At 41.0% G+C, this 15,329-nt stretch overlaps 2 protein-coding genes across 3 annotated transcripts; one reads left to right on the forward strand and one right to left on the reverse strand.

The window, feature by feature from the left end:
- The first annotated feature begins 3,640 nt into the window (after positions 1 to 3,640).
- LOC104441341 lies at positions 3,641 to 6,471 on the forward strand. 2 transcript variants are annotated; one of them, XM_010054469.3, is made up of 3 exons: positions 3,641 to 4,669; positions 4,767 to 5,973; positions 6,093 to 6,471. In XM_010054469.3, the coding sequence occupies exons 1-2, from the start codon at positions 3,653 to 3,655 to the stop codon at positions 5,745 to 5,747; spliced, it is 1,998 nt and encodes a 665-aa protein (XP_010052771.2). In that variant the 5' UTR covers positions 3,641 to 3,652; the 3' UTR covers positions 5,748 to 5,973; positions 6,093 to 6,471. The 2 variants fall into 2 exon arrangements, with proteins under 2 accessions (XP_010052771.2, XP_018731384.2); XM_018875839.2 differs by having other exon boundaries at positions 6,159 to 6,471.
- Positions 6,472 to 7,153: 682 nt separating this feature from the next.
- Positions 7,154 to 13,971, reverse strand: LOC104441352 (two-component response regulator ORR24). The gene is made up of 8 exons (XM_010054481.3): positions 13,850 to 13,971; positions 13,553 to 13,614; positions 11,300 to 11,794; positions 10,345 to 10,421; positions 10,163 to 10,199; positions 8,675 to 8,831; positions 8,100 to 8,508; positions 7,154 to 7,595 (listed from the first exon to the last, which is right to left on the reverse strand). The coding sequence occupies exons 3-8, from the start codon at positions 11,688 to 11,690 to the stop codon at positions 7,374 to 7,376; spliced, it is 1,293 nt and encodes a 430-aa protein (XP_010052783.2). The 5' UTR covers positions 11,691 to 11,794; positions 13,553 to 13,614; positions 13,850 to 13,971; the 3' UTR covers positions 7,154 to 7,373.
- Between the last annotated feature and the right edge of the window lie 1,358 nt (positions 13,972 to 15,329).

Consider the following 15,329-nt stretch of genomic DNA (forward strand, 5'->3'; position numbering starts at 1 on the left):
AATCCAACACTCGTTAATCATACAAGCTCTTCAAAACAACAATCGCAAGGTCATATTCAACCGAATAGAACAATTCTCAAGATGGGGATATATTGCGGCCGCGACACGTGACAAGAAAAAAGCTCGACCATCCACTCTTGGGACAAAGATGTCACCCATTACGAATTTCTGTCCATTCTAATGCAGGCTATGTCTGCCGTCCAATGTTAATGTTTATTGCGCGATTTGGTTTATGCTTTGACTAATCATACGCTCATCGCGATCAAATTATTTTAACCTAAGCTTGCTGGCGAGATTAATAGACACGCTTTCGCTCTTGAGATTTTATTGAAAATCAAGTGGGCGCTTGCTGGCCATAATGGGTTTCTTCGCTTCTTTTGGTTGCCACTGCAATTCGGCCCACGCCTATAAAGCCCATGCGATGTTTGGCGCTTACGTTTTGAATTTCTCATTTTGAAACTCCCTCCCGTGGCCTATCTGGTCTACAAGCATTCGCCGGCGACGTGCTTCAGGCGGGACGGAAGCTCAATCGCGTGGCAGAACTGGTCGATCTTACTAAAAAGTGTGGAAGCAAAAGCTTTACTTTGTTTTAGGTCTTTGGGTGCGTTTGGGAACTATTTTTGGGGAAAGTACTTGGGAAAATGCAAAGACCTAAAGTGTTTTCCAAAATGCAATCGTGTTTGGTAAATTGCACTTTGAAAGCCTCTTTGAGAAGTACTTTGAACAAAATAGTGTTTGGGGAATTACATTTACTAAGGATATTTGTGATAAAAAAAAAATTGGCAAAAGAAAAATTTTAAAAAATTGACCGGTAAGGGCAGCGACAGCCGGCGACCTCCAGCGACCTTCGATGACCTCCGGCGACCCCGGATTTGAGGCGGTGAGGTCGCGCAACGCCGTCACGACCTCCAGCGACCCCGGATCTGGGGCGGCGAGGTCGCGCGACGCCGCCTCGACCTCTGGCGACCTCAATCCGGGGCGTCGAGGTCGCGGGAGGACCACGCCGCCCTGGATCTGGGGGCGGCGAGGTTGCGGGAGGTCGCACGGCGCCGCGCAACCCTGCATCCGGGGCGATGAGGCGCGACCCGATCCGGGTCGCGCCGAGCCTCCGGCACCAGATCCGGGTCGCGACCGCACCGGACTAGATGAGTCGCGCGACCCCAGCGAGCTCCATGCGGAGGTCGCGGTGCGGCAAGCGACGGTCACCGGGGATCGTGTGCATTTGGCCACCAGATCTTTTACTCGCAAAGGTCGCCCGAATCTCTGACGAAGATCGCCTAGGTCGCGGCGTCTCTCTACGCCCGGAGAAGATGAACAGTGCTCGACAAGGGCACGCACCCGGAAAATCAAAAAATTCATGAGGATAATTTCGGGAAAAAAGAAGAAGAAGAATATGTAAACAATGCGAGGTGTGGCATGCCAAAAAAGCCGAAAGCCCAAGGCAAGTCTCCCCCTGCCTTGGGCTTTCAGCCTTCATAAGGCTGGCATTTTGAGAAAGTGGGTTCAAAATTTTTTGCCAAACAGGCTGGCATTTGCCCAAGTATCTTTAGGCCTCCAAAGGGCTTTGGAAAGTGGTTCCCAAATGGACCCTTTGTATGCTTGAAATCTATTTTGATTATTTCTACCGTGAAAAGTAATTTCTAAATTTACACATACATAAATTATATTATTTAATTTATTTTGATTAGACTAATATTTATTTTTATAATTTTTTCAACCTCTTCCAAAAGGCTTAGGTCCATAAGTTTACTTTAGGCATGTTTTATAATGGGCGATGCGTAATTCATACTCAATTAATTTTTGAATAGTAAATCGGATTTGTCTATGAAAATATCTAATTGAGCACCACGTCTCTAGTCAGTTTATGGTCCCATCTCATTGGTGGTCACACCAATTGAAACTAATGAGTTTTGGATCAAACCGAGCGGAATAGATCAACTTTAAGTGCTTCTTTAGACTTGGGAAACTATCAAGGAAGACGGTAAGCTTCAAGAGTCGAACCCTGCTCTCTGGATCTCCACGAACATATTGGTTCCGATGATTTCCTAGCGATTAACTTTTGTAAAGTCGGTCTCCATTGCACTCGAGCTCACATTCTCTGAAAAACCCACGAGCCTCGGCGCCCAAACGGGTTAGGCAAAGGATCGATCTTTCGGTTTTGTTACGAACACACCGACTCCCATTCACCTCATTTATCATCGATCGGTCGCACCTGTCGAACTAATTAAAACCGCCCACATCAATTGCTCGTTCGGTGCAGGCGCTCGGGTGCAACTTTTTATAGGGTGCAAGGACAGAGGCCTATACTTTATTACTTAAGGGGGACTCAACCGTCCGTCCATCCATCAATCCATCGGTCTGAACGCTAATAAATGCCGAGTTGACTCGAGGGGGGAGTGATTAGCTGTTCAATTCCAGCTCGTCCAATCGCCTTCTCGCTTGACATTCGGCCGTCACGTGATCCTAAAACTCGCGACCCGATGGAAATAAGGAGAACGTGAGCTCTCTCTTTTTCTCGAGTTACTTCATTCGTCCTTCTATTTCTCTCTCCCGTTCAAGATCTCTAGATTGTTTTATTCGTTACCACGCGTTGACTTTTGACTTTGCATTGGAGCGCGGGTTCGGCATGAATTTCTAGTACTTGCCACCGAACGCAACGAAGCAAACGCAAGCTGCCACCTCCGTATTTTAATGCATGTTCTCTGGAAGCAGTAACTGCACTTCATCTCTGCTGGGTCGTCGTCTCCCAACGGTATTTTCCTAAGCTTCCTTCTCTGCATGTGCTGCGTAGCAAGTTTTGCTTCTCATGTGTAAATCGCAGGTGGGATGACCGCTTGTCTGTTCCTTTATGTCTTCACTTTGTTCATAGAGTTGAGTGTGCTGTGGCGACGTCCTGCCTTGTTCTTTTTTTCTTTTTCCTTTTCCGTTTCTGGGAATGTGAGAAGAAGGCGTTGGTCGCATTCGTGGTTTGATTCGGGGTTGTGTCGTTTGCGGGCTGAACTGGTTCTGTGTTCAAATGGGTGGACTTCAAAAAGTGATTTTTCGTTTCCATTCGATTGTTTCCTCAGCTCATACTGGACTAGGTGTTTTTGGGAAAGGAATTAGGATGTTTCTTTACCCCATCCTGTGAACAAAATCCTGAAATGGAATCGGTTGGGATTTTGTTGTGCTGAAACCGTACACCTTTTGTATGTGCTCATGAAAAAGGCATGCGGGTCAGTAAGAAAGGATTCGGGTCCCATTCAGTATTTTCTAATATCCTTGTTCTGCTAAGTGCCGATAAAAATGACTGGATTCATGTCCGGCGATAGACTGCTGACTGTTCCTACGGAATTTGTTCTTTTTCCTGCAAAACCAAATGGAGCTGTGGTTGAGCTTCTGGAACATTAACATGTGTTTGGAGATGAGGTGGTCGTAGTGTGCAGTTAATTGTTCATGTATACCAATTGCCGAAGAACATAAAAAGGTCAATGTCTGGAAACATCATTTCCTGAGTCATAGAAGTTGTTTGCATTTGTCTCCGGTTCTTTCTTTCTTTGTCTATTTTTTTTTTTTAATTCACCGCTTGTCTGATTTCGCGTCTTCAGTGAGCTCTTTGACATTCATTTCCATATCAACAATTTGCAGAAATATATCTGGATAGAAAATTGTCATGGAAGATAGGCAACTGAATTACAACCGGCCCCTCCTTTCTACGAGGCGGTTCCCGTCGACGCCAACTTTTTCTGGAGGAGCTAGAGATCAGGGCATAACAGGCAATCCTCTCGCCAAACTCCCTCCTCTTCCTCCTGCATACAGATCAGAGCTAAAGTCAGGTCCGATAAGTAGTCCAGGAACAGTGCCATTTACATGGGAATGGAGCCCCGGGACGCCCAAACATGAGCGCACCATGCAGATCCAAACTCTTAGACCACCTCCTGCCAGCCCCAAGCTTTCTTCAGGCAGAACTATGAATGTTAAAGAGCAGTCCTTGGACAAAGTCTCCAACAGTAACTGCAATGTTCGATCCCGAAGAGTAAATGTCCTACCAAATGACGCATCTAAAGGGGGAGAAGCAGCAGCAGCATGCGAGGGCTCCAAGAAGGGTGTTTTAGAGGAAGGGGATGAGGTATATGTCGATGCACCGGACACTCTTTCTAGGACTGAGTCATTCTTTTTGAACTGCAGTCTCAGTGGTATAAGCGGGTTGGATGGTCTAGACAATGGAGTATCTGGGAAATTCTATACGAATCCAGAAATGCAGGATTTCATGATGGATCGTTTCTTGCCTGCAGCACAAGCAATGGCATCGGAAACGCCTCCACGTCCTACTAGGAAACAACCTCTGAAAAGAGAGCAACCAAAGTTTGTCAAGCGGGCTATAAATGTGGTTAAGCAGCAGCGAGAACAGCATTATAGGCCAACTGCTATATCCCACTGTGCCCCTGAATTAATTGGTCTGGATAGCCGAGGTGATGACGACGATGACAACAGTGATGGTGAATCTGACGAGCCCGAAAAGTCATCTTTCAAAGCCCGTGGGTTGCTTTATCGCTTTTGCCTGAAGTCATTTTGTCTCTTAAACCCAGTGCCAAGGGTCAAGACACGGGCTGCTGGACATGTTTCATTAGCCCGTAGGGTGCAAGCCAAGTCTTCACGTAATGCTTCTAGCAATGAAAGAAGCAGTGAGGTATAAACGAACCATTCTTGGCTTTTTCACGTTGAAATTTTTCATATAGACTCTACTCAAAATGTATGTTTGATGTTGGCTGTCCTCTCCATTGCAGCACGCTTGTGATTTAGTAAGCCAGCAAAGGTACGTCAATCAAGTGCCTGGGACTCAAGATGAGAAGCTTGTGCTGAATAGCAAATCAAGCCCAATCAACAAAATCACTTGCATACGAGAATCTCCAAGAGCAGATCGGTCATTCGAGAGCAGGAATTTTCAAGGAGTCAGCAGTGTACACTTCAAGACTGAATCATCTCATCCAATTCTTCGAGAAGAGAGAAATTTTTTTGGGAATACTAGGTCAACTGAGAACTCGAGGGTGGATGGCTTCATTCCTCCAGGAAAATTTCTCCCCAGCTTTCGAGAATTTCTGAGTAGTGAGGAAAATGCAGGGAATGCAGGCTTCACAGCTCCCTCAGTTGAGAAGACTTTGTATGTTGACCGTGTGCATGTTATAAGATCTCGTAATTCAGATACAAGTTCCTCTGATAAGACAGGAATACCTGACTTCAGACGAGATGATTTTGCAGCTGGTGAAATGAACTATAAGTTCCAAGAAGCTTGCTCTGTTGACTTTTCAGCTGAGGAAGACAAGTATTCGAGTGCTTTAGATGAAACGGAGACAGAGAATGACAGATCAGAGTCCACCGACTGCATATTACCCTTTCCTCACCATAGATTCAATGAGGATACACAAATTGATGTCAACAGGTCCAGGCAGAGCAATGATGTGAAAATAACCTATGAAGTCTGTGGTGATGGGAAGAATGATCTAGGATGCCACTTTTCTTTGAGATCTGGTGACATTAAAAATTCTTGTGACAATGGTTCAGATCTCCCCATTCCCCCACCATTGCCACAGTGCCCGTCAGAGTCTTGGCTAAACCGTACCTTGCCGTTTACACTCTCTAGAAACTCGCCTACACGATTTTCCCCAGGTTTGCTTGATTCTGACGGGTCAAAAACTTCCAACTTCTGTAATATTAGTTCCAAGTGGGAAACAACGGTCAAAAAGTCTGATCAAATGAGGGGCATTTAACTTCTCAGAAAGCATACGGTGGGCACTTCAGTAAATGTTTATAGTCGTGCTTTATCGTGTGCATTTTCTTGTGTATGTACTATTCCTTCTTTCATCAGGAATTACTGGAGCTTTTGCCACAAGGTAAACGTTGACCTCATCTAAATTCCATGCATGCATTGTTCAGTGTGGCCTCACTCGTTGAAGACCCAATCCTGCCTATGTCCTGCTCTGACCTATTGCACAAGTTAGTTGCTCTTCTCTATAAAATTGTTAATGATTTCTATGTTCCAATTAAACTGTGTGCATTGACTGGCCAGAATGTACTGCCCGGTTCATTTACAATATTTGTTTGTGCTTGCTTAGGTGAAGTGAGAAGAGTTTCAGGCCAATCCTCAAAATTTCTCTTTCGGTGTTGTGTTCATCTTGCAGACCTCCTTCCTGCAAAACCATCCACAGAGCTCGCTGTCCACCTTGGTGTATATAAAGCCCTGATGTCTCCACAACCTTGTGCAATTGAGCGCTAGTTGCCTGGAGAGAATCACATTCTTAGAATTTACAGGGTAACTTATGCAAGTAGGGCTTTGGCCTGTGGGAAGGGAACCCATTGTTCCTAAACAGAAGTGTATTTGCCTGGAATGCTCGTGCGATCGTTTGTTAGCACTAAACTATCGCAATCGTGAGAAATTATTGTCTACAGTCTTTCTTCTAAGGCAAAGCCAAATAAATTATGTATCAAGAAATATTTCTTTGGTTGCAAGGCAGTGGTAGGCACTGCTCCTTTATTTGAGCTTATGTTCTTAGGGTTAGGAGCTTAATTCCTCTTGTATGCCTATTCATTTACCTTGCGATGCAGTACTTACACAGAATCACTTATTCCTTTACTTAGTTCGGGGTCTTTTTATACCAAAACCTTAAATTAATATATAGGCTTGCACTTTTTTGGGATGTCAGAACAAATAAACAGGTTTTCATTGTCGAAGCCACTTTTTATTCTCTTGAATCATTCAGTTTTAGTGTCTTATTACGTCTATTGTTAGGTTTCAAAGTAGGCTCGGGGTACAGTTTGGTAATTCTAGCTTTCAGCAAACCTTGTATATTGGTTATGACACTACTACAAGCGCTTGCTTAGTTTACCTTCTAGATGAGCTCATTAACTGATATCGAAGCAGAGCATAGAACTTTTCCCTAAGAGAGCTTGGACTGTCGAAGGTATTAGAACCGTGACAGGATGAAGGATACTGACTTCAAGAGTGCTCTTGCCTTGAACAGATGGATTTATTTATATACGAAATAAATATGGTAAGCCCAGGAAGGTCGTCGAGTATCTTGGAAACCCGCCAAATTCACTGAAGCTCTAAGAATGATATAAATTAAAATATAGACATTAGATTATCCTAAGAAGTCAACTGGAGGGACAAGAAGCAACATAAAACATGCTGAAATTAAAACGACGTTAAATGGGAACATTGCATGTAATGTAACTCTCCAATATTTTGGCCATTGAGTTCGAGTACCACACAAGATCTCACTCCTCTGCTCATTGACATGGTCAGATCCTGAGTACTCAACCCAAAAGCCAGCCTAAAGCATGCATACGATCAATTTGCATTTCTTCACAGATTACAAATACGTACTTGTAATTCTTCACAGTACTTTTTGTTGACTTGATGAACACGGGGAAGCCAAGGAGAGCGAGAGATTCGTATCTGCTTCTTTCCTTCTTTGTTCGTCTAAATTTCTGACCAACTCGTTGCGGCTAAGACTCAACTGTAGATCAGGCAGCCATTTCTTCTCTTTCACTCTTTCCAAACTTGGACTTGCATCTTCATTGTTGAGCTGCATTCTTCTCTCTTGCAATCTCCAGAACTGTTCAATAACTCGGAAACCACATTGATCAGTATGTTATCAATCAATCTACAATATGTAAATTGCCGAAACAAGTTACAGTTTAATAATCTCGAGATAAAAAAAATTACTCTTCACAGCTCAACTTTAAAATGTTATCTTCACAGGATGAGACTTATAAGCGCCTCAGCAAATTTTTTAAAAGAACAAAATGAAGGAAGAAGTTACTCTCATTAATTCAAACAACAAAATATCCTTCGGTACATTAGTTTAATGCAAAAGGTTGTAAAAGTATGTTCGTAGATTACCATGCCAGGTAGAACTTTATATCTTCTGAAAATAATCATTTTTCCTGCTAGTAAGACTAGCATTATGCTGTGAGAATGACAACTATAGTTGATGAATCTAGCTAACATCTACCACTGTACATGCAAATTTTTCACTGCTTGTGCCTAAGATAATAAACATTTATGCATTTCACATATGGTGAGTACTTGAAAATTAGCCAGTATAACAAAAGATTACCTCAAGCTGAGATGACGGTTGAAGCTGAGAATCACCAACAATATCACCAGCTGATGATGAGATGTGCATGTGAGTGCATGAATTGGTTTGGTTGAACTTGTTCATGGTGCTCCAAGGCTGTGCAATACTACTATTATAAGCATCGTCCGGATAAATGTTTGAGCAACTCCTTGTTCTAGTAACATGGCTCCCGATGAATTCACGCGGAGGCCATTTCTTCCCCTCGAGAAACCTGCTCGGTCTCATGAGTCCCCTCATATTATTTCTCGTTAACCCATCGGCTTTCATGCTGAACAACGATGACGTTGAACCATCCAACTTGTGCCTGTTCTGAAACGCAGAGGCTGAACTTGCAAATAGTGTAGGGCTCGTCATTTGGTCGGCCAAATTACCCCACGGTTGGGCATATCTAGAGGAAGGAAAGGCAAAAAGAAATAAAGATGTTAGTTCGATTTGTTAGCGATGTCTAACAATTTTAAGTAATGCAAAGTAAGTAACGAAGTCCTATTCTTGGTCTTGAAGGACTTGTCGATGTTTAGAACTATGGAATGCGAAGGGTTTAGATAAGTATATACCTAGAGGAGTTTGCTTTGAAGTCGAGTGCGTGCTTCAAAAATGGCGAGAGAAATGGGCTTCGACTGTCCTTCGGGTAGCTCTCATGAGCACCGAGTCTCCCATAGATTTCTTGAAGCTGGTAATGATCTCTTCCTAGCGCACTTGTTATAGATAGAACTGCTTATAAGACTGAAGGATGTGAGAGAGTGTTCGATCATTTACTCTGCTTAAAAGATTGGTGGGAACGCAACGATGAATGACAGATTTAAGCAGATTAGAGTAGACGTGATCTCGAGAATCGCCCAGTACTTAAACCGAACTAAGAGCTGATTAACAAAATCATCCACAATGTAAAGAAAGAAGCAAAAGGAGGAATCTGCCCAAGGAGGGGCTCGCGTCAATGAAGTCTTGAACACAGAGTTTCTAATAATTAGTCCATTCTGTGAACATATTTACTGAATTTCACTTGATTAAGTCAACGTTGCTATGTTTAGATACTAAGGATGACAGTGGAGATTGCCTTAAGGATTTGATGATTTTATTTGCTCAAATCCATAAATAAGATCACATCAAAAAATTTGTCGATTGAAGATGTGATATGTTGAGATTTATTCCACATCGTTTGTGAAAGGGCTAATGATCGGTATATAAATATAAAGGAAAGCCTTACCTCTTGAATTAACCTTTAGGGTGAGAGGGCCCAAGACCATGCGAGGGAGATTATTGAGATTTATCCTACATCCCTTTGTGAAATGGGCTAATGGACTGATGGTTGGTTTATTAAAAGTGAGAGAAAACCTTCTTAAACGAGCCTTTGACGTGAGAGAGGCTCAGGACAACCCAATATAACTTCCTTTTTTAGCTTACACAAATAGAACAATAACTGATAAAGCAGACTCTCATTGGGTAGACCTACTTTACAACACTTCTTTCTTTCAACTCTCGTTTCTCACTGTCCTAGTTGAAAACACATCCAAGGGAAATCGTCTTCTAGCTGCGGCCACTTCTTCACTATAAGCTAAAGATGAGCTTCTTCCAGGTTGAATGCTGATTCCTACCCAGACAACCATACTCATGTCGACCCACGTTGTCGCTATTCTTATAAAGCTTACGGACTTATTTGACCCCTATTTGGAATATTCTAAAATACAGTTCGCGCTTAACATGTATGTCCCTTCTACAAGTTCCGAAGTAAACCCTATACTATTAATTTAACAGCGACTAGATTGTACCTTCTAGGTACGACAAAACCATAGGCACAACAGAGATTCAAGAAACGACTAGAACATGCACATGTAAAGCAAATAAAAGGGAAAATACCAGCACAATTTGCAACATAAAGTACGACACAACCATAGGCATTTTCACAGATAGAGAGAGAGAGAGAGAGAGAGAGAGAGAGAGAGAGAGGATACTAAGATTGAGCAAATTTAAAGGAGTGATGCTTATGAGAGTGCAATTTATGTCGCAGAGATTAAGCTACTAATCAAGTAAAGTTCCAAGTTTACCTTGCCCAGAATCGTCGAGCTTCTTACTTCGGTACATCTGAAATAAAAGGGGAAAAAGGTTGCAGGACTCGAAAGTTAAGACCTTGAAAGTTGAAAAACAATATATTGCAAAATGACTCGGTTTAGGGCACGAATTAAGAAGATAAAATAATTTCTTTGTCCATATTTTTGTCCTGGAGTACCTGCAAGTGACTCTTGACATGGGCAATGCTTAGTCCTCGCACGTTCATCAACTGAAGCACCAATTTTGGAGTTGCTTCTGTTCCCATCAGCGCAGAGAGGGAGAAAAATACAAATCAGGCTCCTAGGACATAGCAACGAGACAGTTTCCGATGAAGTTGCTATTGCTAGGGTTTGTGTGCCTCTTTTGTTTTGGTCACGATTTATTTGACCGTTTTCGAGTGTCCCTTTATATTGACCCACTTAAATAATGCTTATAAACGAGAAGGAAAAATAAGTCTAACTGTAGGCAATTTTCATGTACGTAAATCTAGTCCAATTTGCGAGCAAAGGATTTCTTACTACTTCGGTTCCTCTTCTTCCTTTTGGAAATGTACATACTTAGAAGATCATTAAAGAAGTTTATTTGACCTTATTTAAAACGATACCTAAAATAGACTACTAGGAAAAAGAAATATCGGGCTTGAATTTTTTTCATCATCATGATTAGCTTTGTCCATCCATCAAATTTTATAGAATGATTCCATCCCACATGTTACTGACTTATAACTATCTCCTTCATTAATGTTCCAATTTTTCTGTAGCAACCTTTCTAGAGTTAGGGTGACAGCCCTAGCTGTTCAATATGTTTCTACACTGAAGAATCACACAGTTAAAAACTAAAGAATTGTTTGTAATCAAAGTAGGTCATCACATCTGCAAAAATGTTCTCTTATTAGTGGAGTTCTTTCCCTTTGTCCCAGCTAGGGAAAACCTAGCCTCCGTTTGCTCTTCCTCATTCCTATATACCTTCTTTTTTCTCCCATTTAGGACTGGTGTTTCCAAATTATAAGGTTTTATTTTCAAGAATTGTGTTCCACACAAGAAGATGCACCGATGCACCCATAGTTGCTATCTTCCACGAAAAGTTCAAAACCACTCATTCATGAAAACGGAAGCTAAATAAATGAGACTTACTTTCTTGGCCTCCTAGCCTTTCAACTGCATGCACAAAAGCAAGGTGGAGCTCTGGAGTCCAACGAAGCCTCGGCATTTTGGACCGCATGTATTGCCGAACCGTCGTCGTTCTCTCTTTTCCCTCGTCACTAGAGCAGTTGTTATTACCGCTTGAAGAATCAACCTTTGATGATGCCGCCTCGTCAAGATTATATTCATTGTTGGACAAAGAGTCAGCATCCTCATCAGCACTGAGACCATTCTCATCGTTCTCTATATCTGCAGCTTCATTCAAGTCAAATGACAAGCATTTGTGATCACAACTGTCTGAAGAGTTGGTCTTGTATTGAACATTACTGAATCCTCCATCACTCTTATCTTCATCTGATATTTCAATCCTATCGTCAGTCATTATTAGATACACGTTTGGTAGGTACAATTATGTATGTATAAGTGTATTTGTGGTAGAGGATCAAGGTTTAGCTTGAACCCTATCTTCCAGGGCCAGCTATTTACCTGTTGAAAGAGAAACAGGTATACTAGGTGATAATATGTTCAAAATTAACAACAAATAAATAGCAAGAGATGGTGCATGAACGATCAAGATAATGTGCTAAAATTCAAAAATAGCATGGAGATTTAAGTTCGATGAGCTAGATGACCATAGTCATTCAAGTGCATTCACTTGCCTATAAGGAGGAGCTCAAACTACCCATTGAAAATCCCATAACATGCCGATGACATTGTTCTATATTTTTCCCTACTGACCCCTTGTTCTGGTAGTTGTGTTCTTCTGCTAATTTTTTTCTCGGGGTCTTTGAGTTAAAGAAGAAAAGCCATCACCCTTAAAACCTCAATGCTCAAGAACTTAGAGGGGCCAAGACTTTTTTACCGTATGCTACCATGGACTTCTCTTTTGTACAAGCGGTCTTCAGACCGAGACACATCTAGTTATCTACAAGGAAGTGCTTATTTAGCATGGAAGTGGACATATTTATGTCATGATCTCGAGAACTACTCGTGCAATGAAAATGTCAGACCGGCGGCATTAATAAGAATAAATTTTTTTCTGCCATCTTCCCTCTCGATATTATTTCAGTTACTTAATAACTCATTTTGTCACACTATCACGGGTTTATGTGTCCATGATGAGCTAATAATACTACTTTACTACTTTAATGAATAGCTCAGTTTAGCACAAATCTCAATGGACCCCCCCAAAAAAAAAAAAAAAAAAAAAAAAAAAACAAAACAGACACACAGAGTTAAGGCCTTAGTTCCAAGGTACAGAGGCTGGACTTGCTGTGTTCTTGGAATAATCTGATCAGTAGAAAAAAGAAAGTAATGGAAGGAAACAACTTATATAATGAGCATTATGAGCATGCTTTTGAAGTACTATGACTTTATAGGAACATTCTTGTGAAGCGGGGGTAAAAATGAAAATTTGATCAACACCTTTTCTTTGCTTACACGAGTTAAGGGAGGGATTAGTGAGGCTGGAAGCAATATATTGTTACTAAGTTAGGATGACTTTTTCCAACTAAATCAACTACTTGCTTACAGTTTAGCCATTTTGTGCACACTCATTTTGGCATTGAATGTTAACTAAAAGACTTCTTTTCTTTGTAATATAAGAAGGGCCCCGTAATTAACATTTCAATTTAGTCAAAAGCTTGACAAACATTGATATAAGTGGTTTTAAGAAATAGCCAATTGGGAGAAATTGCACTAATCAAAATATAGGATTTCTCTTTTGCCAAAAAAAAAATATATATATATTTATATATATAGGATTTCTCAATGTCGGCAACTTTGGGATGCGAATTCTTAGACGATTGTTTTTTAGATAAACCAAGGACATAATTTGGTAGAATAACATTGCCGAATAGCCCACAAAAGTCTAAGACCCAGTTGTTTCAAAGAATAATTGACAAAGTTTTTAACGGTAGTATTATTACGACACACAATCAACTTACCCGAAACTCTTCATTCATGATAAAATGTGAAATATCACAATGATCCAATACCTAAAAACTCATCCAATGTCAATTATCTCATTCGTGAAAGCTACTGTGTATATCAGCTTTAGTATGAATTAGCTGTCCTTCATTTATAAGTGTAAATCAGTAAGGGAAGAATTAGAAGCAGTTGTCGAAGTATGAGAGAGTAGAGAACATGTGGAAAAAAAAATTCTCCACAGAGAGAGAGAGAGAGAGAGAGAGAGAGAGAGCCGGCCGTGAGGATCAAAGATCATGAAGCTTTCTGGGGACTTACCCACAAAATCACATGAGTTCAATCCAAGCAACATGCGGATCCAAATTAAGCTGGCCAGGAACCTGCACAAGAGAGAGAGAGAGAGAGAGATCATGGTTATTAAAACAGCTGACATAACAACACAACTAATAAAAAGTGAACAAACCCTGAAATCAAGCTTTGCCTGCAGAAGAGACCCTAACACATGAAAATCAAACAAGAAGCACCAAAATTCTGCAAGAACGCACACACGAGCTCATAGAGAGAGAGAGAGAGAGAGAGAGAGAGAGAGAGAGAGAGAGAGAGAGAGAGATTTACATTTGCGTTGGTGAGTGGAGAGATGAGAGAGAGCGTCTGTATGAAAATTCGAGGGTTTTTCGCAAGTCCTCAGCATTTCAAATATTCCCTGAGCTAGCTAGGCACTTAAAATATATGCATATCACGTTAGCTAGATAAATAATTAAATGGACAAAGACTATTGTCGGAAAGTGAAGCGCTCTCTCTCTCTGTCTCTGTCTCTCTCTCTCTCTCTCTCTCTCCACCCTCTTATTTTGACGATTACATTTACAACCACAACCTTCTCCTCCATCTATCTGTTGTGTGCCTGTGCGGCAGAGTCGAAACTCATGTGACTTTCTGAACCCTTTCTCGTTCTTATTCCTCTTTTGACAGCTCGGCCTTTCTCGCCCTCCCTCCCTATCTCTTTCCTTCTCTGTCGCTGCCTACCCATCCGTGATGATTTTTATTGGTTGACTCTTTGCATGGGACTGCTCTCCTCTCTGTTCCTTTTCAACCTTATTTTAATACTGAGGAGGGAATCAAATTTAATTTCAGTAGCTCGAAGTTGAGAAAGATAAGAATCATGCACACATGCAACGATCTTAAAGAACTGCATGCACTCTCGGATAGCGAGCTTGATCCGACCTACATTTCTCCCGCTAATTTCTTTTTTGGTTTCTCTTTCTTATCTGACACTCTTTCCATGTACTTTATTACTTGTTCTTGTAATTGAACTATAAATTAACCTTAAAATGAGGTCCCTGTTTTGTTGGTTAGCCAAACGTACAAACGCCAAAATATAAAAGCTTGGACAATATCCTTATATATAGGATTACCATATATTGTGATTTTACTAGCTAACAAAAAGATAGTGCAAAATGAAGAAAATATATATGCCTTCAATATGTGAGGCGCAGATAGTAGCTTTGAGCTTTGTGACCAGCCTTGCAATGAATTTTCTAAGGGGAGGTCCATTCATCCGCCAACCACCACAAGCGCTTTACCAATTATTCTCTACAAATGCATCTTCAGGAAAAAAATTGATGTTTCAATTAGAGGATTCCATATAGAATTCCATTCGTGGAGTAAGCTTCATTTGAGATCTTGTTGGTGAAAAATTGTCTTTATAGCAATCAAGAACATGTATATTTGTTGTGATTCAGCTAAGATATTAATATAAGATGTAATTACATGATGTATCATGGCCGTAACAAAAAAGGTGTTTTGCTTCATGGTTAAAGTCAATTTTTTTTTTCGGTCAAAGAAAATTCTAGACTTAAAAGTCTTAATAACCCTGCGAATAAAGCAATAGATCTCAAATTAAGTTGAAATTATAAAACTAAAGGATCATCTCCCACTTTTCCCTCCATTCCCACGTTTCAATTAATCCACCATCATGCACTTATCTACAAGAAGTTCAAGAAATGATCCATATCATTCGTTCTAAGATAAGAGAGATTAGTCATTTATACTGTCAACAATCATCTGTCCTTTACTCTCATAATCAGTCCTCGACGAT

This window comes from Eucalyptus grandis, chromosome 1 (genome assembly GCF_016545825.1).
Source record: "Eucalyptus grandis isolate ANBG69807.140 chromosome 1, ASM1654582v1, whole genome shotgun sequence".
Lineage (NCBI taxonomy): Eukaryota > Viridiplantae > Streptophyta > Magnoliopsida > Myrtales > Myrtaceae > Eucalyptus > Eucalyptus grandis.

Coding starts and splice junctions, on each gene's coding strand:
- LOC104441341 (XM_010054469.3), top strand. CDS start 3,653: ATGGAAGATAGGCAACTGAATTACAACCGGCCCCTCCTTTCTACGAGG. Junction 4,670..4,766: donor GCAATGAAAGAAGCAGTGAG/GTATAAACGAAC, acceptor TCTCCATTGCAG/CACGCTTGTGATTTAGTAAG.
- LOC104441352 (XM_010054481.3), bottom strand. CDS start 11,690: ATGACTGACGATAGGATTGAAATATCAGATGAAGATAAGAGTGATGGA. Junction 8,509..8,674: donor TTCAAAGCAAACTCCTCTAG/GTATATACTTAT, acceptor TCCTTCCTCTAG/ATATGCCCAACCGTGGGGTA. Junction 7,596..8,099: donor AACCGTCATCTCAGCTTGAG/GTAATCTTTTGT, acceptor GTTATTGAACAG/TTCTGGAGATTGCAAGAGAG.